Below are 25,044 nucleotides of genomic sequence, written 5' to 3' on the forward strand. Positions count from 1 at the left end.
TACGCCGCCTCGTCCCCCCCCGAGATACATCCCACCACGGTGGTGTCGTCTGCAAACTTTACGATGTAGTTGCTGGGGTGGACGGGGGTGAAGTCGTGGGTGTAGAGGTTGTAGAGGATGGGGCTTAGCACGCAGCCCTGGGGGGACCCAGTGCTGAGGCTGAGGGCTGTGGAGGTGTGGGGGCCCACCCGCACCCTCTGGGGGCGGTCGGTCAGGAAGTCCTTGATCCACGCACATATAGAGTGTGATAGACCCAGGTCTAGTAGTTTGGTCACTAGCCTGTCTGGAAGGATGGTGTTGAAGGCGGAGCTGAAGTCCACGAAGAGCAGTCTCGCGTAGCTGTTTCCCCTCTCCAGGTGGGATAGAGTGGCGTGGAGAGTCGTCGCTATGGCGTCCTCTGTGGACCTGTGGGCTCTGTAGGCGAACTGGTATGGATCCAGGTTGGGCGGGAGGCGTGTGAGTATGTGGGCCCGGACTAGTTTCTCGAAGCACTTCATGATGATTGGTGTGAGTGCCAACGGGCGGTAGTCGTTTAGGCAGCTCACCTTGCTTTTCTTCGGGACTGGGATGATAGTTGAGGTTTTCAGGCAGGGTGGGACGGTGGCCTGGGACAGGGACTGGTTAAAGATGTTGGTGAAAACCCCGGCCAGCTGGTCGGCGCAGTCTCTCAGCACCCGTCCCAGGACGCCATCCGGCCCCGAGGCTTTCCTGGGGTCCACCGCCTTCAGTACGCGTCTCACCTCATGCTCTGTGAGGGTGAGGCTGCTGAGAGCTGGAGAGAGTGGTGTTTGTGTTGTGGTTACCTCCGTTCGCCCCTCGTCGAACCGGGCGTAGAAGGTGTTCAGCTTTCCCGCCAGCAGGGGGTCGTCCTCTGCGGCTGTGAGCCTGTTGGCTCTGAAGTTTGTCATCTGCTGAACCCCCTGCCACATCCGCCTGGAGTCGTTGCTCAGGAGGCATTCCTCAATCTTCTCTCTGTGCTCTGCCTTGGCCGCTTTGATGCCGCGCTTTAGGTTGGCCCTGGTGGAGCTGTACAGCGGTGTGCGCTTCCCTGCGAAGAAGGCGTTGTCCCTCTCATTTATCAGTTTTTGGACCTTCCCAGTCATCCATGGCTTCGTGTTGGGGTAGACCCGGACCCGTTTGTCCACGGTGACTGAGTTGGTGCAGTTCACTATGTGGTTCAGAACCGACGACGTGTACTGTTCCAGGTCCTCATGCTCATATTCCTGCCATAGGGTGTCATTTAGGCAGATCTGCAGTGGAGCGGACCCTTCTGGCCAGGTTCTGACAGTCTTAGTGGTGGTGGGAGCACTTTTCCCCATTGTGGTGTATGCAGGAATCAGGAGGATTGACATATTTTGGAGGTATATTTACTGATTTACTGTACTGTATAGTATTAGTTATAGTATAGTATAAGTACTGACCAGCCTGCTCCGATTGGCCAGCGGGCTCCTGGCCAATCACAACGGTCTCCTGACATTCACCTCCCTACTGACAGACACATCTTGGCCAATCACGACGGCCGGTCAGCTAGAGATTCATAAAACCAATTATTAATCATTCTAATCATTAATTAATGCTATCATTTGAGTTATAAAGACACTAAATATTCTCTGCTTATACATATGACCAGGGTTCTCCCTAAAGAATGTAAGAGTGGCACTGCGCCACGCTGTGAACTTGGCGGCACCACAATGTAAACACTTCGAAGCAAATTAAAACGATATATTTAGTAACAACAGAGTAACTGTCTTTGAACGCCAACAACACACTTGTTAAAACCGAAAGCGTTAATAATGTGAAACCAGTGCTTCAGACACATTTTTTGCGCATTTTGACATGAATGAAACGGGAGTCAGGTTTTGATAATGCAATCCAGCACTACGCTGTTTAAAAATCCCAGGGAGAACCCTGTATGATGACAATGATGGACCTGAATATAAATCCTAGTAATAGAAATCTATATAGTTACCTGTGTGTGTATGATGTAGTGTTGGATCTGCTCCTCTGTGACTGGGATGTGTTCCAGTATGACCTGGAGCCTCATGGTCATCATGCTGGTCAGCCAGTTCACCAGACTGGGGTTCATCTCCGCTGTCATCCTCCTCTGTAATGGGGGGCCGTGAGAGAAATCGGTTAGGGTAAAAAAATGTAAATGCATGAGTTTGCATATCTTGTACGACCTGCGTCAGATGAATGTACAGCAAAGCATTCTACTACATTTAAAATATATATATATATATATATTTAACCAGGCAGGCCAATAAGAACAAATTCATAATATGCATAATAATATAACTTTGAGATTATATATTGTACAAAGACAAGCGCTTTACAAATACAAATACAATTATTATCATCATTATCATCGTATTGAATCATGTTACGCAGTGGGAAGAGTGTGTGTGTGTGTGTGTGTGTGTTACTGACGATGCAGTGGTTGATGACTGAGGTGAGGGCGCTCTGCTCTCCTCTCAGACAGTGCAGGTTGAGGGCCAGACACTCAAACAGACCCTGGTTACACATCTGCAACAGCCGCGGCCCAAATGTGTGGTCTGCACGGGCAAAAACACAACAATAAGAGTTAGACAAACAAATTAACTTCCTCAGTTATTTGACCACCGTTTCACAGTTGTACGAAGCCCAGGATACATGACATAAGAGAGAACAGGGACTTTAAAAGGGGGGTTTACCTATGCAGCGAAGTATGTGAGTGGCGATGCGTGTTAGCTGCTGCGTGAAGAATGACAGGTTGGTCTGCGTAATGTCCACACCCTCCAATACGGCCACTGTAGACTGAGGGAGAGAGGGAGAGAGAAAAGGGAAGATGAACATCAACTTCCCAGACTGGCCATAGATGCTGTTACAAGTTGACTTACAGTGATATTCGAGTTGAGAGAGGAGTGTAGAAAGTGTTGGTGGCAGGGTTTCCATTAGAAAAAATTGGTGCCGGTCAACGTGTCCGGAAAGATTTCAATGTGTCGGACAAACGGGAGAGATTCCGGTCATCATATTCAAATATAATGAATGAATGAATGAATGGACTTTATTGTCATTGCTACAGTACAGGTACCAAACAACGAAATTTAGGAGGGGTGGCTCCCCTGGTGTTAGGAAAGGGGAAAAAAAACACTTTTAGAAAAAAAATCACAAGAAGGGAAGGAGCTGGTTTACATAAATAAAGGCTATGTACACTATCCACTGTACTATACTGTACAGACAGACGACTAGGGTTGTCATATTGCACAATAGTATTATTCCACATTTATTTAAAGTGTCGCAGTTTGCAGGCTTGAAATGTACATGTTTGTGCCTCAGCACTACACCTGATTTTTTCAGTCCAGCAGCTGCCATCAATCCGTCCAGACTGTCCAGGGCCCAGAACTTAGGTAATATAGGTGTTTGTCGCGGTGATTAGCTGTTGTATAGCCTATATATGCCATTTAATGTCTATTTCCCATCCGATACGATTAGATGCGAACTATATAATAATATAGGCTTTCATGATTCGCATGCTACTGTCCAGGGTTGCACGCGCGCCACACTGGGCCTAGTCACCTTTGCTACTTTGAATTACGACTGTAGGCTAAGATGATTATTTCAATTGCATTCATGGGATTTGAGGATGTAATTGGTCATTTTAAGTATGCCTAGTTTAGCTTTTGATGGCTATTTGAACGGACTGCATCGATCGATCAATGAACGGACTCCACATTACGTTAACTGAAGTGTGTTAAATAGTTTCACGACAGTAATGTAAGTTTTCTATATTCTCTTTCCAGTTTTACCCTTTTTATCAATAAAACAACGTCATTTCTATAACCACGTCTCGCTGATTGGGAAGGCATTAAGTCTAGCTGCCTGTCAAATCATACTTACTCAGACTCGGGAGTATGAGAATGGGGAGGATGTATCGGGGGGATACACACCCGTGGACTATTTCAATTTAGTGGCACAAATTAAACTCTAACACTATAGATAGACTAAATTGAACTAAAATGATGGACACCGACTGAATAACTGAGTGGGGGGAAGACAGGTCTCAAATGTGGAACAATTATAACATTTAATACATAAAGATAAAACATACACAAATATATAACATTGATATCCCTAAACTCAAATGTAGTGTGGTATTGTCAACCTAATCTAATCAATCCTAATCTAATGGTACCAGTAGCCCAGGTTGTCGATAGTAGCGCACGTGGAGATGGACGAAAGTAGAGGAGGAAAGTTCAATGGAAACTCCCGGAGTAGAAGAGGTAGCCAGGGGGAGTAGAAGAGGTAGCCAGGGGGAGTAGAAGAGGTAGCCAGGGGGATGTACTCTGAATCTCCCGACTCAGGGCTGGAACGGGCATGGCAGGCTCAATCAATGAACGGGGTTGAGATGGCTAGCGTCCTTTACTAGCCGCATCTCACGGCCCTCTGTGGTCATTCACTGTGCTCTGGCACATCCAAAACACGCAGAACAATAACCTTGACTCCGGTCACTGCAGTGGTTTTATTTAGACTAGATCAAACTAAATTAACTGACGAATTTCTCCCTCACAACTACTCCCGAAAGGTACCTTCACTCTCCGCAAACAATAAACTACACGCACTGTTGAGAGACAGGGTTGCCAGATGGGGCGGGTTACCGCCGAATGGGCTACTGGGTTTAGCGGTTATTTAGCGGACTAGTAAATTGTCAATCCCATCTGGCAACCCTGCCGCTGTTGTTCATCGCGTAGGCTAGTCTACACATTAATAATAAAAGAAAAAATATAGCCTATATATTCGTCTTTTTTAATGTAGAAGGAATCAGAATATGTGACAAATTAATTTTAGCAAATTGTATTCAAATTGTGCTTAAAGGGAATTATTTTCGTCGGACATTATGACCGAAGAGGTTTAAATATGTCGGACTTCAACAGATTTTGCCGGACAAAGACCGGTAATTAGACTGAAGAACTGCTTCTAACACAGGGCCGTCCAGGCCCTGAACACAGCAAAGACCTAAGTTCTGGGCCCTGGACAGTCTGGACAGATTGTATGGCAGCTGCTGGACTGAAAAAATCAGGTGTAGTGCTGAGGCACAAACATGTAAATTTCAAGCCTGCAAACTGTGACACTTTAAATAACGTGAAAAAAAATACTATTGTGCAATATGACAACCCTAGTCGACTATCTGTACAGTATAGTACAGTGGATAGTGTACATAGCCTTTATTTATGTAAACCAGCTCCTTCCCTTCTTGTGATTTTTTTTTTTTCTAAAAGTTTTTTTTTTTTTCCCCTTTCCTAACACCAGGGGAACCACCCCTCCTAAATTTCGTTGTTTGGTACCTGTACTGTAGCAATGACAATAAAGTCCATTCATTCATTCATTCATTCAATTACCGGTTAACGGAAACCCAGGTTGGTGGGCAATGAAGCACTTACAAAGCTCTCAGTGATGTACTCCTCAAGTTCTATCAGTCTATCAGCTGAAGTCTATCGAGTGAGAAAGAAAAGAGAGATAGACAATGAGCTATGAACAAACCAGCAAATGTTACGCCTCTGAAAAAGATTTAAGGACTATAATTCAGTGACCATAATTTTCTACTATGTGAATAATAACAGCAACAACAAAAAAACGGAGCAAAACAACCGTAAAAGCTCTCACATCAATATTGTGGTCAGTGGGCTCCCCCCCGTTGAGGTAGTGCTGGGTGAAGAACTGGGCCAGCTGGGGCTGGATACGTCCCAGGGGCTGGTGCTGGCCGTAGAGCAGCAGAACCAGGTCCACCATGGACAAATTCTGACACACTAGGGTCAAAAGGTCACCAAAGAAACCTGGAGGCGAGAGAGGAGGGGGGGGGGGGGTGGTGAGGACAACTGTGAGAGTATCGAGATAATATTTCCCAATTATTTTGAGAGGGGGGGGGAAATAGAAACTACAGGAGACTGAGTGAAAGGTGAGATGAGAAAGGGGAAGAGAAAGCAAGAGAGTGGGGTGAGAGCGAAAGCTAGAAAACAAAAGAAAGAAGGAAATAGGAGGAACAGTTTACGGCCAAACACAACAGACGACAGGTCGTACGCCAGACATACCCATAGCGTCGCCGGTGCCTGGAGTGAAGATGTTGCTGGTCTGGGCGATGATGACCCGAGAGCCGGGATGTCCCTGCCCAGCCTGCTGATTGGACAGGGGAGGCTGTGAGGGGGAGGTCTGTCCCTGACCTGCCTGCTCCGATTGGCCAGCGGGCTGACCGGTCTGAGCCCGTCCCTCGGTGGCTGGCCTCCCATTGGCCCCCATGGAGACCGTGGCTCCCATGTTTATCTGTGGACAAGTTGGCTAGCATCACTGCACAATATCGCCCCTCCAATCCTTCCAACATTGTACCCCGCCCATACAACTAAATGTAGGTTGGAGACAAAGATGGAGACCTTTTTTTCCTTTATTTTTTCTAGAAAGGTCTTGAGGTTGAAAACAATAGTTACATGAGGTTAAATAATAAAGAGTTGCTAAACCACACCAGTGGCACAGACTCACATGCAGAGGGATGTGGTGGTGGTGGCGCCGGATCACACGCAGGTGCCGCGGGGCGGGCCTCAGGAGGTTGCGGCGCAGACCACTCAGGGCGTTAACCAGGTTAACCAGGTTAACGGAGGTCTCGCCGACCAGGTTCAAGAAGACACGCTGTGTTTGAGTAACAGAGATGGTTTTTGTTTCGTGTTTTCTTTCTTTTTTTTTTACAGTAATTCATATTTCATTGAATGTGCCCAGACTGTATAAAGAACAAATCAAATAGGATTTGTGTAACTTAACTTAATAAAAATAAAAAAATGTTTACCCCTCCACAGAACACGGAATGATGACATAATGTGACACGTTCTAGCCTTTTGGTCCGCATATCGTCAACCAATCAAAATGTTCAGACTTTTCTTTTGAAACACGGAACTATGGCTACGTTCACACTGCAGTGAAATGTGACCCAAATCCGATTTGAAAAAGAAAAAAATAATGTTTTGCCGACACGCGACTCAGGTCTGATTTATGCATGACCGTGGGAACAGCGCAAGTGACATGAAATCAGACTTTTTTAAAAATCCGATCTGGGTCGCGTTCAGAGGTGGTATTACATCAGATACATATCTGATATTTAGCAACGCGCCCCCGTCTGAACTGTCAAGTTGCGTTTAATGCGACTTTTACGTCACTCTAGCAGGGTTGCCAGATGGGATTGACAATTTACAGCCTAACCAGCCCATAACCGCTAAATCCAGTAACCCATTCGGCGGTAACCCGCCCCATCTGGCAACCCTGCACTCTAGATGCAATTGCGCATATTATATCTTGCTCATATCTTTACCGGCTTCCGCTGCACAAAAACTTGAAAATGAAACCGGTTGTAACATCTTATCCTATATATGATATATCATAAATCTAGATAGACTTGCAGTATACAGAGCAGTGTTTCCCCTAGGTTTGCTGACTTGGGGGGGTGGCATGGACCCCCCCCAGGGGGTAAGACCCTGCCTCATACCAGCGTCATGTCCAGGGGTGTACTTGTACATTAAGCCGCCTCACGCTACGGAAACAGGAGATGCCTATGGGCCATTAGGCTCCAGAACCATCGGTTCTCAAGGCTACTTACTTATGTGGTCTTGACTACCTGTCCACTTTCTCACCTGGTTCTTGCTCTCTCTCTCTCTGGTGTGCCGAGCCGACACCATCCTTCTCTCTCTCCTTCTCTCCCTCCCTATCCTCCTCTCTCCCTTTTGCTGTCAACCAAAAGGTAAACAAAACAGCCAGAGTATTTCTAATCTAATAAGAGGCATAAATTGATCCATATCAATTTATAACATAATTATAATTGAATATTGGATTGCTGTGGGCAATCCAGTCAGATAGTCATTTTGACTTTACTCTCTCACCTGAAAAAAATGTGTATGTCCAACTATAAATAACTGACATTTCCAATGCTTCAATCAACTGTCCATGTACTGTAAATATGCCATTATGGTATTACCATGAAGCCCAACTCTAGCAGAATAAGAAAGATAGTATATCTACTTTAAGTAAAATAATAAAGTGCCTCCAGTTAGCTCTTTAGCTGGCAAGTGTGCAAGGAGACTAGCTCATCTCATCACCTCTGAGCTAGCTAGCTTGCTAGTTATTTGACACTATGGAACTATAGTCAGACACTTTCTAGTCACGATAATAACGACCAATTTTAACCAACTTTCTCTGTCAGAACACTCAGCAATTATATTTGCTAACGTTTCAACTGCTTACTTTCAATCAGCAGACCCGCCCCCCCAAGGCAATGGTAGGGGAAACACTGCAGAGTAGACCTGTGTCCTACAAAGAGACTTAGATTTAGATTTAGTAATCTAAAAATTAATTAGACCCCTATAGTTTCTTTTATTTCTTTTTTTGTTTCTTTTTATTTTACTACTCTATCTTTTCAGTTTGTAAAGCGTCTTTGAATGAATGAATGAATGAATGGTCTTTATTGTCATTGCTATAGTACAGGTACCAAACAACGACATTTAGGAGGGGTGGCTCCCCTGGTGCTAGGAAAGAAAAAAAAGAAAGAAAAAAAAACACAAGAAGGGAAGGAGCTGGTTTACATAAATAAAGGCTATGTACACTATCCACTATACTATACTGTACAGATAGACGACTAGGGTTGTCATATTGCACAATAGTGTTATTGCACATTCATTTGAAGTGTCGCAGTTTGCAGGCTAGAAATGTACATATTTGTGCCTCAGCACTACACCTGATTTTTTCAGTCCAGCAGCTGCCATCAATCCGTCCAGACTGTCCAGGGCCCAAAACCTAGGTCTTTGCTGTGTTCAGGGCCTGGATGGCCCTGGGGTAGAAGCTGTGCTTCAGTCTGTTTGTCCTTGCGGCCATGGTCCTGTACCGCCTTTTTCGAGGGCAGCCGGGTAAAGTGTTCGTACCCAGGGTGGGTTGGGTCTCTGGAGATCTTGGAGGCCTTCCTGAGACAGCGTGTGTTGTACAGCTCTTCCAGAGAGGGGAGGGGGGCGCCGGTGATCTTCTGGGCTGTTCTCACGACTATCTGTAGCGCATTTCTCTCCGCGGTTGTGCAGCTGGAGAACCAGTTGCAGATGCCGTAGGTGAGGATGCTCTCCACTGCGCCGCGGTAGTAGGCCACCATTATCTCCTGCTTGATGTGTTCCTTCCTGAGGACTCTCAGGAAGTAGAGCCGCTGTTGTGCCTTCTTGATGGTGGCTGTTGTGTTGTTCTTCCAGGACAGGTCATCCTGTATGTGCACCCCCAGGAATCGGAGGGCTGAGACTCTCTCCACGCTCTCTCCGTCGATGAGCAGGGGCTGGATCTCGGACTTTTTCCTTCTGAAGTCCACGATGATTTCCTGGGTCTTTGACTTGTTCAGCAGCAGGTTGTTAACCTTGCACAGCTTGCTCAGTTGCTCTACCTCATCCCTGTACGCCGCCTCGTCCCCCCCCGAGATGCAGCCCACCACGGTGGTGTCGTCTGCAAACTTTACGATGGAGTTGCTGGGGTGTCGCTGGGAGTTGCTGGGTGCTGGGGTGCTTTGAGTGTCTAGAATAGCGCTATATAAGTCTAATGTATTATTATTATTATTATCATCCATGGTTACTTCTGTAAACAGTGAGCTGCGCGTGACATCCTGACGTCATTGTTATTGTCCTTCTGCGCATGCCGGTCTGTTCAGGGCCGTGGAATGTTCACACTAGTCAATGTAGGTCAAATATAGGTCACATTTTAAAAGTCACGTGAACTGCCAAACAAAAAAATCGGATCTGTGTAAAAATTCGGAATTGAGCATCAAGACCTGCCGTGTGTACCGTTACTACGTTTCAACATTGTTGAGAATCACAACACAAACTCGCTCGGCAAGCCAAAACACTGCAACGCAATGTATTTGGTGAGTCATCCCCACTGCTACCTAGTTAACTAACACAATTTACATTGTTAGCAGGCTCACTAAACAAGCTGTGTTAGTTGGCTAGAGATGTGTCATTGATTTTCAACAACGCGGAAATGTATTCCGATTTTTCGAAAGAAAAGTCTGATCATTACATCAGATCCCCATATGAGGACCAGAGCATTAGAACGTGTCACATATGAATTTGAAAACCTTACGATGTTTGAGTATTCTGCCGTGGTGGCCGTCTCCAGGATGGAGCGTGCCGTCTGGATGAAGTGCTGCAGCCTCTCTTCCACCCTCCTCAGCTCTGACAACATCGCAACCAACTCAGTTGGTCTAGGGTGACTGGAGGGGACAGAAGAGATGGAATGGTTAGCTTACTCTGTGTTCTCACTAGAACATTTGATTCACTTGGAATGGGAGTTTTGGATCAAATTCGCGTTGCTCTGCGTCGTTTGGAGCTGTGAGAACGTGCATTCGAAGTCACTCCCGGAGCAAACAACCGACACACGCTCCCCTTGAAAAGGGTGGTTTCGCTCCGGTTAGAAACGACGCATGCATCACTTGGCTTCGCTTCGCTTTTGGTGAGAACGCTGCTCGAGGCTGTCCATAGGAAAACAACAGCGTATGCGTGTTGATCTGGACAGAGCGGGACGAATGGGCAATTTTAAATTTTTCTGACCAATCAACTACCACGTCTGTTGCTTCGATTGCGTGCTTTGATTGCTTCGATGGCGTATGTTACTTCATTTACATGAAGGGCTGTGAGAACGCAAATCAGAGAACTAATTTATGCAACAATGTTGCAATCTCATCCACTTGCTCCGGGTCATGATTGGGATTTTCATGTGAGAACATGATCTTAGTATACACGGCCACAGGTCTTCCATAACAGAGTGACCAGTAATAAGCTGTGGGGGGGTTTTGCTACACATTTTAAACGATTGTCATTAGCACGCTATTGAAAAATGGTGGATCTTCTGTGCATGCCCCCATCATGAACCAAACACATGTCTTACTTGGTCATGAACCAAACACATGTCTTACTTGGGTCCGGGTTGTGAGGGTCCTGCTTGGGATGGGGTACCACTCGGGATGGGGTACCACTGAGAGTGAGGAGCAGCAGCAGCAGCAGCCTCCGGTTGGGATGGGGTACCACTCGGGATGGGGTACCACTGAGACGGGGTAGAGGAGGAAGAGGAGGGAGGAGGAGCAGCAGCAGCAGCAGCCTCCGGTTGGGATGGGGTACCACTCGGGATGGGGTACCACTGAGAGTGAGGGAGGGCAGTGAGGGGAAACAGGTTAACATTTTGACCATTTAGCAGACGCTTTTATCCAAAGCGACTTACAATTAGCGATTACAGGGGACAGTCTCCCTGGAGTAATTACGGCTAACTGCCTTTACTCAAGGGCACACCTAGTGGTGGGGTTGAACCCAGGTGGGATTTGAACTCATGACCTTCTGATCATCAGTCCAACTCACTATCCGACTAGGCCACCACAACCCCTGTGCTAAGAGAATGACCTTACTCAACATGACATTAGAACAGACTGGCAGGAGTCCAATGGTGCTTGGTTGTGATCTGAGTCACTGATGTGATTGGTTGTTGTGATCTGAGTACGGTATGTTGAGTGACCTCACCTCCATCCTCTGGATGAGAGCATTGGTGTCCCTCAGCAGGTTCTCAGCCAATAGCAGTCTCAGCTAGGGCTGCCACGATTAGACTGAAATAAGCGTTTTTTTCCCCCCCTAGCACCAGGGGAGCCCCCTCTCCCAAATTTCGTTGTTTGGTACCTGTACTATATCAATGACAATAAAGACCATTCATTTCATTCGATAAGCATTCGTTTTTCTTCCCTGAAGCTGCCACTGGCTAGCGTCTCCCAGTGTCTTTGATGTACATGCGCAGTGTCGGTCATCCGGGGCACACGTGACTTCCCCGGAAAAACAAACAGAGAAATGTCTTCCTGTCCTCGTACCTCTAAAGTGTGGAGGCATTTCAACCACAACGTTGAAAAAAAGAATGTAAAATGTAAAATGTGCAAAGCTGAACTCGCTTATCATGGCAGCACGTCTATGATGCGCGAGCATCTAAAAAGGAAGCACGTTGTGGCAGATGACGAGGAAGACGATGGCTCGTCTCGGTAAGCTAGTTAGCTTGTTATTGGCTAACGATATCGTTACGTTAAAAGCCTTCTTACATTATTTTACGTTGTCATCAAAGCGATACTTATCAAATAGCTAAAAATGTTGTCTTAACGTTACGGTGCTAAGAAGGCGCGTTCTACTATGAGATGAGTGAAGCAAAGCAAAACTTTTGTACTCTGTACAAGTATTTATTTTTGTTTTTGTATTCTTTTGGTTGCCTAGTGCCTAGCCTACCTCATTTTACTCAGCAGTTTGCACCCTCTACTACTCTTTACAGTACATTACATGCAAGTGATGCCAGAAATAAATCTGCAAAGTTCATTAAAATATCTATTTCTGAGTGAACAATCATTTTAATTGTCTTTATTTTTAGTTAGCACATGCCTACAACAACAACTAACAACTTCAAGCTAAATTTAGAAGCTGATTTAGAAGATGATAGCTAAATAAGAGCGATTGAGTAATTGTGCGATAAGCTGTAATTTATGATCCGATTAGTCGACTAATCGTTAAAATAATCGGTGACTAGTCGACTATGAAAATAATAGTTTGTGGCAGCCCTAGTCTCAGCCTGGGCTCGCTCTGCACCGATTGGTCCATATCGATGTGCACATTCATGGAACCATTGCTCTGAGACAGACAGAGAGGATTAGACGACAGCTATGCTGCAGGCTCAATTTCTGCCTACCGAGAGACCATAATCAATTCTTCTTACCCCAGGGCTGGTGCTGACTCTGACATTCTCCCCTAAACCGGACATCATTTGCTGGACTGACATCTCGGAAGAGTGCGGGAGAAAAAATGTATCAATACCTTTCTATATCAGGGATTAATTTACAAATCAGCAGTAGACTAATTGACCCCCAAACTGGTATCAAACACACACACACACACACACACACACACACACACACACACCAACTCAGCAGTGTCACATGCATTCATTAGCTCAGCGATACTCGAGCCGCATGCGGCTCCTTTAAGACGAGTTGCGGCTTAAGTCCCACTTAAACAATAAAAAATAAATAAATAAAACATTGTCAGCAGAATTCATCAACATTTCATTATCACTCACAAGTCACACATCAGTCTATTAAGCCGCGCCCCCCATCCCTCTGAACAACCAATCACAAATTATTTCAGGTTTCGCGCTCTGATTGCAGGTGCGCGAGATAATTGCTCCGTCACACTGGGAAGAGCTTACAGCACTATGCAACAATGGCGAAGGAATATAGGAAACGAAAATATGAAGAGGAATATCGAACATTTAAAGAGGACTGGGAACTCGAGTTTTTCTTCGTCTCCACCGGTTCGGGAAAATGCATCTGCCTGCTTTGTGACAACGTCATTTCACAATTTAAAAGGTCCAATTTGCAGCGCCATCACGACACAAAACACCAGAAGTTCAGTACCGACTTTCCGAAAGGCGGAGAGCTGAGGGCGGAAAAGCTGGCGAGACTCAAACAGAACCGAACTGCTCAAACAAACTTATTCCACACTAATACGAGTGAAAGAGCGACAGAGACATCCTACAAAATCACACATGAACTGATGAAAAAGATGAAGCCATATACTGACGGAGAAATGGTGAAGGATTGCATACTGCTGGCTTTTTCAACGTTGTATCCTGAGAAAAAAGACCTGGAACGAGAGGCCCAAAAAATTCAACTGTCGGATTCTACTGTAGCTAGGAGGGCATCAGACATTTCAGAGAACATTGCACATACTCTTAAGGACAAACTGTCATCCGCTGAGTTTGTCAGCCTTGCAATGGACGAAAGCTTGGATATCAATGACACGCCACAATTACTCATCTTTATCCGAGCGATCAACAGTAAGTTTGACATTACAGAAGAACTGCTTGACATGGTTTCACTGGAAAATGGAACAACGGGCATTGAAATAAAAAACGCAGTGCTGGAAACATTAGAAAAGTTTAACATTGGACCAGAAAAAATCGCAGCATTCACAACAGATGGTGCACCGGCGATGCTAGGTAAGAGGAACGGAGCCGTGGCTTTGCTGAAAGAAACGCTGAAAAACGGCGGGGTTGCTGCTGAGGGTATTTTCTCATACCATTGTATTGTGCATCAACAAGCCTTGTTTGCTAAGTTCAAATGTCTGAATGAAGTGATGGCAAATGTAATCGAAGTGGTTAATTATATCAGGGCCCGTGCAAGAAACCACTTAAATTTTAAACTGCTGTGTGAGGAGTTTGACACTCACTATGGAGATTTGGTGTTACACACCGAGATCAGATGGCTGTCTAAAGGACGTATGCTTGCACATTTCATGGACCTGCTTGAACCCCTGAAATCCTTCATTGTCGGCCAAGGGGAGACTTCCCGATTTTCCTTTTTGGATGATAAAGAGTGGGGGCTGTCTGTTGCGTTCCTGTGTGACATTACGCAGCACTTGAACGAACTTAATCTCAAGATGCAGGGAAGAAACAAGACCGTGTATGAGCTCTACACGGCTGTCAGAGTATTTTCTGACAAACTGGATGTACTCGAACAAAGTGTCCGTGGTTCTGATTACCGTTTCTTCCCCACCGTGCAGAAAGTGATGGGCTCTCCCGTCCTGTCAATCACAATTCTGTGACGTGCTAACTGAGCTCAAGCAAAACTACACATCAAGATTCCACGACTTCAAGGATCATAGCAATATTTTTCTACTTGTGAAAAACCCATTCCTGATTGAGGTCAATGAAATGAAGCAAATAAGCGACCAGCTCGGACTTGTGCAGCTTCAAATGGAGTTCGTGGAGTTAAAGAGCTCAGATGAACTTCAGCGTCAGTTTCGGATTACAGATGTCGTGGACTTTTGGAAACTGGTGGGGCATCTACCAAATATCTCCAGACTGGCAAGACGCATCATCTCAATGTTTCCGTCCACATACCGGTGTGAAGCAGCATTCTCTGCGCTCTCAAAAAGAAAATGTCGCAACCGAAACAGATTGAGTCTGCAGCACACAACAGAGGCCCTTCGGATCGCCGTTTCCAGCGCAGAGCCCGACTTCAAATCACTTGTGCGGCAGAAGGAGTGTCAGAAATCACATTGAGTGTGAAGTAAGTACAACATTACTCTTCTGACAACCCCTGCTGTCTATAATCTGCTCTTATATTGACTGTGATTATCAGTAAACATGCTGTCTATTATCTGTTATGGGCAGTGATGATCAGTAAACATGCGGTCTGTTATCTGTTGTTATGGGCAGTGATGATCAGCAATGTGTGTTTTGTGGTTGCAGTGAAAATAATAAATCACAGTTATTGCACTGTACATTATGCTTTTCATTCCTTAGTAACATATGTGTTATATATCCGAACCTATTCTTGTTTATTTTCTCAGTCGTTTTATTATTTTTACCGTTGTTTGTTTTCTCTCCTCCACCAGTCCATTCCATCATCCCTGGACAGCCTGCCTGCCCTGCCTACCCTCCTGCCTGCCTGCCCTGCCTACCCTCCTGCCTGCCTAACGACTACTCCTCCTGCCTAAGCCCCTGCCTGCCTAACGACTACTCCTCCTGCCTAAGCCCCTGCCTGCCGACTACTACTCCCCCTGCCTGACCCCCGCTCGCCCTACGCCTACGACCATTCTCTGCCTAACCCCTTTAATAAATATCCTTTGTTATTACCCTAGTCTCTGTGTCCGTCTGTTCTGGGGTGCTGCCACATTTGACCGCTTGATTCAGGCCTAACAATATTACTATTATCCATATTCTCAAATGCATAATGGTTTCAGGGAGGAAAGGAGCGTTTTTGGATTGTGGCTCTTGCAAAAAAAAAAAAATCGGCAATGTGGCTCCTGATTAGGACAAGATTGAGTACTGCATTAGCTGTACCTGGATATGTTGAGGATCCATGATATTCACAGGGAGGTTAAACACCTCCAGCATGACGTAGCTGTTAGCGTTGCGATCGTGTGGAGGCACTTGGGAGGTTCCCTGGGAGGTGGTGGGTGGGGCTCCTGCCTCAGCTCCCCCTGAAGCCCCCCCTGACCCTGAGTCAGGCTGGGAGGGCTGAGGAGGGGCCCGCTCCACAAGGTGGATGACTTTACCAGCCACATCTGAGACAAAGAGAGAGAGGGTAGGGAATGAGGAGCGTCAGCTGCGATCCTCCACGAGCACTGTGGTCTATCAAGCAATCTGTGGCTGCTTAGAACTTCTTAATAGGCTAATGGACCTATCGCTAAGCCACACCCCAAAATAGAAATTGTCCAATCGTATCACAGGAAAAGTCACTACAGGCAGAAAACTCGGATAAACAACTCGCTAATATCTGATGGTGAAAAGCTTCTAGACAAAATATTCTTGTAATCTTTAAAAAACATGTCTATTACCGGTACTTGCTGTGGTAAATAGGGCTGGGTATCGCCACTGATTTCCCAAAACGATTTGATTCCGATTCACAGCTCCCGATTCGATTCCGATTCGATTTAGTTACAATATCAATTTTCCTTGAATATGAAGAGATTCTCAGAACTAATGCTATAAATGGTTCAAGGAACCCTATAACATGTAGCATTGTTAAACATATCAATGTTTACATTAAGAATTTACTCCAAAGCAGTTACATGAATGTACTTCTTATTGGAACATAAATGAACATCATTGACCAACATTTTGCTAAATCAGACACTACAAAAAGTGCTTTTTAACGTGCTTTACTGCAGCCAGTGTAAATAAAGGGGCTACAAACATGGCCTATCGGTAAACAAGACATCACATATCCCTCAGGACTGTCTCAAATAGCTTATTTGCAATATATATATACAAAATAAAAATGTGCAAAACTCAAACGAAAATAGTGCAATAGATGAGGGTATTTTGGGGAACAAAAAAACGCATTGTAAACCATAATGTCCATGAAACTAAAGCCCTTCATTACTGCTTTCTCACTTTTTGGAGATTGGAAGATTTTATTCAGGAATAAACATAATTGGAAAATCAATGATTATTAAAATACTGTAGTATACAGTAACAATAAGTTAGTGGAAACACCACAAATCTACGGAACCACTTATTGAGGCATCACCCTGACGTGAAACATGGAAAAGAGGATCCGAAACAAGCCTCGCTGATAAAGTGGCAAGTGATTGTCAGGTACGAGTCCATTGCTCTGGATGTCCAGCTGTCACACGTTATGGCAACTCTCTCTGCTGGCTGGAGTGAAGTTGCGATGTCACGTTTCACCTGCGCGGACATGTCTGGGACTATCACTTCACTCAACTGTTTGCGTGTCGGTAACACGTAGCGTGGTTCTAGTACACTGACGACACTGTAGTAATTTGTTGGGCACACGGAGAATTTGATTGTAGATTGCAACCAAACGTCTTTATCAGCGAGGCTTGTTTCAGATCCGCTTTTCCATGTTTCACGTCAGGGTGATGCCTCAATAAGTGGTTCCGAAGATGTGTGGTGTTTCCACTAAATTTAACCTCCACTGCACACAGCTTGCATATGGCTTTGCTTTTGTCCTGCTCATCTCTATCGTCATAATTTTTACATCCAAAATGCACCCAGACATCTGCCTTTAAGCCTGGTCGTTGCGTGAGATATGATAAATTCTTGTAGCGCGAGATCTGGCCACGAGATTGAAGCTGCAAGCAGAAAACAAAACTAAAAAACTAAAAACATGAAAGATCGATCTCGGGATTTATGAATCGATAATCGCTCATTCAATGAAGATCGATTCAGAATCGGGAAATCTATTTTTTGAACCCAGCCCTAGTGGTAAATCAGAAATCAGAAAGTTGCCAACTCCCGCCATTGTAAGTCATTGAATGTCATTCAGTCACGGTCGGTCAGTCAGTCACTGTCAGTGAAGCGTTGTTTGTTTCTGAGTTTTCAAAGGGGGCGTGGCTTAGCGATAGGTCCATTGATTAGATTAGATTAATCGTTATTATTGTCATTGGATAGAGTACAAGTACTGAGACAATGAAAAGTATTTTGGCATCTAATCAGTGGCATAGAACAAAGACATGCTATTGTAGACAGTGCATGGTATTACAGTATAAGGTATTACAGTGAGTTTAAATCAATGAATATAATAAGTGAATGTACATGAGACGAATATCAATATGATATGTACAGTTGAACAAGGGCAATAGGTCTTGAGGTATGTTACATAGATGTAAGATGTATAATTAGAGATCAATATAATAAAAATGGTATGTAAACAAGCAGTAGTGCAAAAGCTAAATTCGATGCGAATCAGAATGGTTTATGGAAACGCAGCCAATGTTCCCAGTGTTTCCTCTATATGCATTTATTGGTGGCGGGCCGCCACGAATGAATTTCCTCCGCCACTAATTGATTCAGTCCACTAAGTGCACGATTTCTCAAAAAAAATAAAAATAATCCACCTCTGAACATTTTAGCTGATTAAAATATATCTGATCCTAGATCAGCGCTATAATGGATGTTGACTAAAAGTGCACCTAAATCCACGCCCATCTCTCTCTAACCGCTGATCCAAAATCAGATTAATGACATTAAACATTCAGTTGACGACGTGACACAAGGGCTACTCCTGATTGGTCTAAATGTGAACCGGCATGAGAACCGTGCAGACTCAACCATCCCTGCTCAGCAGTCTTACCTGCCGAAATGCTCGGGCGTCTGTGTTTGCTCCTCGCGAATAACGCGCTAAAAGTCAGCGGTAGTACCATCTAAAAGATACAAAAAGCTGATCTAGCTAGCTAGGTGCACAAATAAGATATCACGTTAAATAACTTTGAAAAATTAAAAAAAAACAGCGACAGATGGATGGATTTTTCAAGAAAAAAGATGTCCCAAACACTTCAAACATTGCTGAAGCTAGCAGTGGCTATGAGCGATCCGAAACTGCATGGCTGGCAAAGGAGCTAGGTGGTGGATCAGCTAACAACGTTTATGGAGGGGTACCACCACCACCAGCTACAAATACAGCGGGAGAGCCATCAGCATCGGCTAGCTGTGTTGGTGTATCAGCAGACATTAGCAAGTCAAAAAACGATTCTTATGTTCCGTCACTTTAGCAACGACACAGTATTGTCAAGGGGAAAAGAAGGGGAGTCGATTTTTTTATTGACAATGGAATTACATGCTGGAAAAACATGCAGCTAAAATTCAGGGAACATTTGGACAATAAGAGACACACGGGAGAAGTACGGGAAAACAGGGCTGATGTGGGTGTCATCAAAGGTAAGAGTTGGTTTTCTTTAACTCAGCTGATACTCAGCTGTTTACCGAATGCTCCATCTGACTGTGATTTTACTTGTGTAATGTGGTGGGTTGACATAATTCACGCACGGAACTATGGGTTGGGAGTATTGTTCCGTCCGCAGTTGAGTGCGTAGTACCCAAGTTGTTTAGTCTGTTCTATTTACTGCTTGAGTGTGTTGTTGACAATCGTTCATGTCCTTCATTAAACGTTTAGCTTTGTCATTTGATATGCCGCCTACGACTCCCGTCTCTCGGCACTACAGTAAACAGTGAATCAGTAACATTAGCCGCTTTTGTGTTCATGTAGGCCTACTTCGTATTATATTATAGCTGATGATCTTTGTGTGTGTGTATGTGACTATCAGTCACAAGTTTATATTCCGTATATTTAAAAAAAAAAAATTGCCATCCTCCCTCTAGTTTTGGTTGAAATTAGGTCGTTGTTTTGAGCGCGCGTGCGCTGGGCTCAACGTCATGCACACTGGACTCAACGTCATAAAGGGACCAAGTAATTTGATTGGACAAGAGGCATTCCATGACTGCTGGTCAGATTTCCAGAGCGAATTTACGAACGCAACAACAGTTTAACGATCACTAAATACTTTATGGATTGGATTCACCATTCTCGTTTGCCATAGACTACTGTTTGGTAAGGCTTTTGTAAATACCACTTCTCTTGAAATCACTCTCCAGCTCCTATGACGCTTTGAGGTCAATGCATTATTTTTTTGGGTGAACTACCGTAATAACCCTAAATGGTTAGAGAGTGCAACGTATCTGCTTTCAGAAACTGTTGGATTTTTTTCGATTGCATATAGTTCAAGAATTACGATAGTTTGAACGAACCCTGTAAAATCCTGTTGAGAAGTTATCGCAATATAGAAATAACGTTTTCCCACAATAAAATAACTTAAAAGATCGGCTTTTGCGATCGGCCATTTTTGCCGATCACCGATCGAGTCATTTGGAGTGAAATCGGCCGATTTAAATCGGTGGCCGATAAATCGGAGCATCCCTAGCTTCTACTTGCTGCTCTCTGTTCAACAACCCACTGTTCGAGTTTGTCCTCTAAATAACTGTGGCCATCTCGCTTTGTTCCCACGGAAACTCTGTTTAGTCTTCTTTACTTGGGGTCTTGTGGTGTGGGACTGTGAGTAAGCACATCAGTACCGGTGTTTACTGATTACCGTAATGCTGCAAGCGGTGCGCCTTTGTAGTTTACCAGTCGTACTGAAAAGATTTGACAGAGCGCCTTGAGCGCTGTGTACAACCAGTATGGATCAACCAATTAACCAATTGATTCATATATAAGGCGCTCCGGATTATAAGGCGCACTGTCGGGTTTTTTGAAAATTAAAGGCTTTTAAGTGCGCCTTATAGTGCGGAAAATACGGTACTCCGTTTTACGTTTGCATTAATACTCACTGTACTCTGTCAGCGTCCTCTCATCCTGCAGAACTCTGCCCAGGTAGATCAGCCTCTGTTTGTCTACAGGGATCCCCACTGAAGTAGCAATGGCCTCTTTGAACTCTTTCACTGTCAACTAAGAGAAAAGTGTGTGAGAGCGTTATATCTCGATAGTTACACAGTATAACAGATCTTTATATATATACAGTACAGGCCAAAAGTTTGGACACACCTTCTCATTCAATGCGTTTCCTTTATTTTCATTAGGGGTGGGCATCAATGATCGATGATCGATTAATTGATCGATAAGGTCTTGGTCGATCACAAAATATTTTGCTCGATAATCGTTAATATTATATATATATATATATATATATTTTTTTTTTTAAATAATAATAATAATAATGGAAATTAGTTTGTCCACGTTATGTGTGAGAAATGAACTTTGCATTTGCCTTCGCATTGAATTTCACAACGCAGTACGGCATGACGGAAGTTCCCGTACGTTAGTGTAACCTGACCTCCAGTAATAGGTGCCCGATCTCCACTACTTCCTGAAAGGCACCTTGCATGTTTAACTGATTAATCAGCTGTGCGGTAAACTGTTGGAACACACACTGCTTGGAAAATGGCGAAGCGAGCGAAACGAAGCTTGGTGTGGGAGCATTTTGATCTGAAAGGCGACCTCGTTCATTGCAAACACTGCGCAGTGACCTATAAATATAATACGACGACGACCCCGATGAAATACCACCTGCAAGCCGTACACCCGACCCTGACTGCTCCTTCGCTACCTTGTACTTCTCAGCCCTCCATCATGCCTCATCTTATACGCGGGAGGTGTGATGCACAACGAGAAGAGAAAATAACGATGGCCATCTGCAAATTAATTGAAACAGATATTCTGCCGCTCAGTTTTGTCGAGGGTAGAGGATTTCGTGCGCTGATGCAAATAGTCGAGCCAGCATACGCTCTTAAGGACACTAACGTTTTCAGTCATCCTCCTATTTGTGAGTAACTGTTTTTTTACTGCTCCTATGGTGAGTTACTTATTTTCTATATTTTTATTTATAATGTAAAATGTGTTTTTAAGTTAAACAATTTAGGCTACTCACTGCCTTGTTTAAGAGGATTGTTATCTGACTGTACTGTCTAGTTAATGTGAATGAATGAATGTGTGCATTGTGCAATTCTGCAATAGCAACACAAATAAAGTTTTTTCCCCAAGGAAAACATGCTTGTTATTTCTGCCCTAGTTGTTTTTTTTTTTTTTATGAAAAAAATGCTTATTGATTAATCGATAATTGATCGTTAATTCGTTACGATTATCGAAGAAAAAAATGTTGATCGTTTGCCCAGCCCTAATTTTCATGACTATTTGGTACATTGTAGATTCTCATTGAAGGCATCAAAACTATGAATGAACACATAGGAATTATGTATTTAACAATAAAGTGTGAAATAACTCTAAATATGTCTTATATTTTAGATTCCTCAAAGTAGCCACCCTTTGCTTTTTTGTTGTTAATAAAATATATAATAATAATATTAAATATAATATGTGTTAATCATAATATGTTATTATAATTATATATATATATAATATTATTATTATATATTTTATTAACAACAACAATTTTTTATTTTATTAACAACAAAAAAGCAAAGGGTGGCTACTTTGAGGAATCTAAAAATCTAAGACATATTTAGAGTTATTTCACACTTTTTTGTTAAGTACATCATTCCACATGTGTTCATTCATAGTTTTGATGCCTTCAGTGAGAATCTACAATGTAAATAGTCATGAAAATAAAGGAAACACATTGAATGAGAAGGTGTGTCCAAACTTTGGGCCTGTACTATATATATATATATATATATATATATATATATATATATCAGTGTTTCCTCTACATGCATTTCATCGTGGCGCACCGCCACGATGGAATTTCCTCCGCCACCATGCAGATTTCTCAACCCCAAAAAAATATATAAAAATAGGCCGCTTTTCAGACCTTCACAGCGCTAGACACACCCACAAGCGCTGAAACTGGACCAGTCCGTGTGTGTCGTGAGTATTGAACTTGAGGCTGCGTTCGTAAATTCGCTCTGAGAGCCCCGGAGCGCACACTGGGTTCAACGTCATAAAGGGACCAAGTCATTTGATTGGACAAGAGGCATTCCGTGAGTGCTGATCAGATTTCCAGAGCGTATTTACGAACGCGCCCTGGCTGTCACCCGAACACCGCGAGCTAGCGTAGTGTAGTGTAGTATAGGATGCGTAGTGTAGTGTAGTGTAGGATGGAGAGAGAGAGGAGAAGCCTCTCTATGTGTTACCTATGTCCAGTGTACTAGAACCACTCTAACAGGAGTGTTTGTCCGTGAATAACACCGGCTATGCCCGGGGTAGAAACACAAGACTATAGCTGGATAAGGTCTACTCATTTTAAGCCGTCGACCAGCCCTCTACGACCACGGGAAGTCATGTTAAAAGTGAAGATACTTCTGTTAAACTAAGCTAAGCTAAACATCGCTAATCGCTAACTCCCTCCTGGGCTTAAAGTGACAAGTAATAACGTTGTGAAAAAAAACGTCAGATCAGTGTTTTTGTTTTTATTGACAACGGAATTACATGCTGGAAAAACATGCAGACACAGATAATAAGAGACACACGGGAGAAGTACAGGAAAACATTTTTTTTTTTTGGGCCATCCTCGAGTTTTGAGCGCGCGTGCGCGTTTCATGCGGGTATTGCGGTCAGCAATACCCGCCACCATGGTAAAAATTCCTGGAGGAAACACTGTATATATATATATATATATATATAGAGAGAGAGAGAGAGAGAGAGAGAGAGAGAGAGAGAGAGAGAGAGAGAGAGAGACCATTTAGCAGAAGGCTATTTATCCAAGGCGATTTACAATTCGAGATGACAGGGACAGACTCTCTCGAGTAACTTAGAGCTAAGTGCCTGATACACACACAGATTGCAACTATTTGGGAAAAGCAGAAGCTCACCTGAGCGCCCACGGTGTAACTGCGGCTCTGGGAGTCCAGGGTTTTGACAGTCACCTCTATCTCAGCACTGGATTCCTCCATGGTAGTTAGACCTAAGGTTTCACAGCAGCAAAAACACAAAGGACCATTCATATAAAGCCCGAATTATGATCCTGACATGCGGTTTTTACTTTCAAGTAAAGCTTCTCTTCAACTTCAATACATGAACTATGAGGCTGGACTAGGGGCGGACTGGGATCAAAAAACAGCCCTGGCATTTACGACACAACAGCCCTATTTCCAAACCCAACACGCAACACGGATTGTTAACATATAAAGCTTGAGATAATCAGACTGACTAGAATCCAATGTAGACATTTGGAACACAAATGTAACACACACACGCACACGCAACTGACACACACTACAATCGCTGATGAATTCAGAGTGCCGACAACAATCCACAGTGACTGACTTAACCTGAACTGTGGCATCTATCTTAGCCAAAAGGACCTTGAGGCCCAGTTAAGCCTAATAGCTTACGTTAATATAGACTCGGTGTAGCTAAATGAAGCTGCTCTGACACGGAATACAATAACATTAGCAAAAAAAAGCTACATGACATGTATGAGCCTAAACAATACATGACATGTATGAGCCTAAACAATACACCAGCCACAGTGCATTTAGCTTCACCAAAGCAGAAAAAGAGCACTGCACAGCCACAGTGTAATAAATGTGTCTTACCTTCATGTAATTAGCAGACTACTAAGTAGCATACCTGTCAACATTGGGATTTGAAAATAAGGGATATTTTCCAAAAAATAAGGGAAAATAAGGGATATCCCCCTGCGCACCCCCGGGTCATCCTCTCCCCCCCCCACCATCCACAAACCATACCCCTTACATTTATACTGTACACACAGTCAATCCTAACATCACCACTAGACAACCATAGGATACCCCTTACATTTATACTGTACACACAGTCAATCCTAACATCACCACTAGACAACCATAGGATACCTCTTACATTTAGACTGTACACACAGTCAGTCCTAACATCACCACTAGACAACCATAGGATACCCCTTACATTTAGACAAGGGTACACACAGTCAGTCCTAACATCACCACTAGACAACCATAGGATACCCCTTACATTTAGACAAGGGTACACACAGTCAGTCCTAACATCACCACTAGACAACCATAGGATACCTCTTACATTTAGACAAGGGTACACACAGTCAATCCTAACATCACCACTAGACAACCAAGGATACCTCTTACATTTAGACAAGGGGACACAGTCAATCCTAACATCACCACTAGACAACCATAGGATACCTCTTACATTTAGACAAGGGGACACAGTCAATCCTA

The 25,044-nt window shown here is 43.9% G+C and overlaps 1 protein-coding gene across 1 annotated transcript; it reads right to left on the bottom strand.

Annotated features, from left to right (window-relative positions):
- Positions 1–1,957: 1,957 nt before the first annotated feature.
- On the bottom strand, positions 1,958–23,760 carry LOC308150857 (large proline-rich protein BAG6-like; the record flags this gene model as incomplete). The annotated part of the gene is made up of 15 exons (XM_080523646.1): positions 1,958–2,104; positions 2,428–2,552; positions 2,691–2,793; positions 5,418–5,468; positions 5,641–5,810; positions 6,066–6,294; positions 6,508–6,654; positions 10,117–10,246; positions 10,921–10,973; positions 11,544–11,606; positions 12,621–12,680; positions 12,766–12,828; positions 15,895–16,118; positions 20,683–20,800; positions 23,680–23,760. 15 exons carry the CDS (start codon positions 23,758–23,760, stop codon positions 1,958–1,960), a joined length of 1,764 nt encoding a protein of 587 aa, XP_080379772.1.
- Positions 23,761–25,044: the final 1,284 nt, after the last annotated feature.

The sequence above is a fragment of the Nansenia antarctica genome (assembly GCF_963989245.1).
Source record: "Nansenia antarctica genome assembly, chromosome: 2".
Lineage (NCBI taxonomy): Eukaryota > Metazoa > Chordata > Actinopteri > Argentiniformes > Microstomatidae > Nansenia > Nansenia antarctica.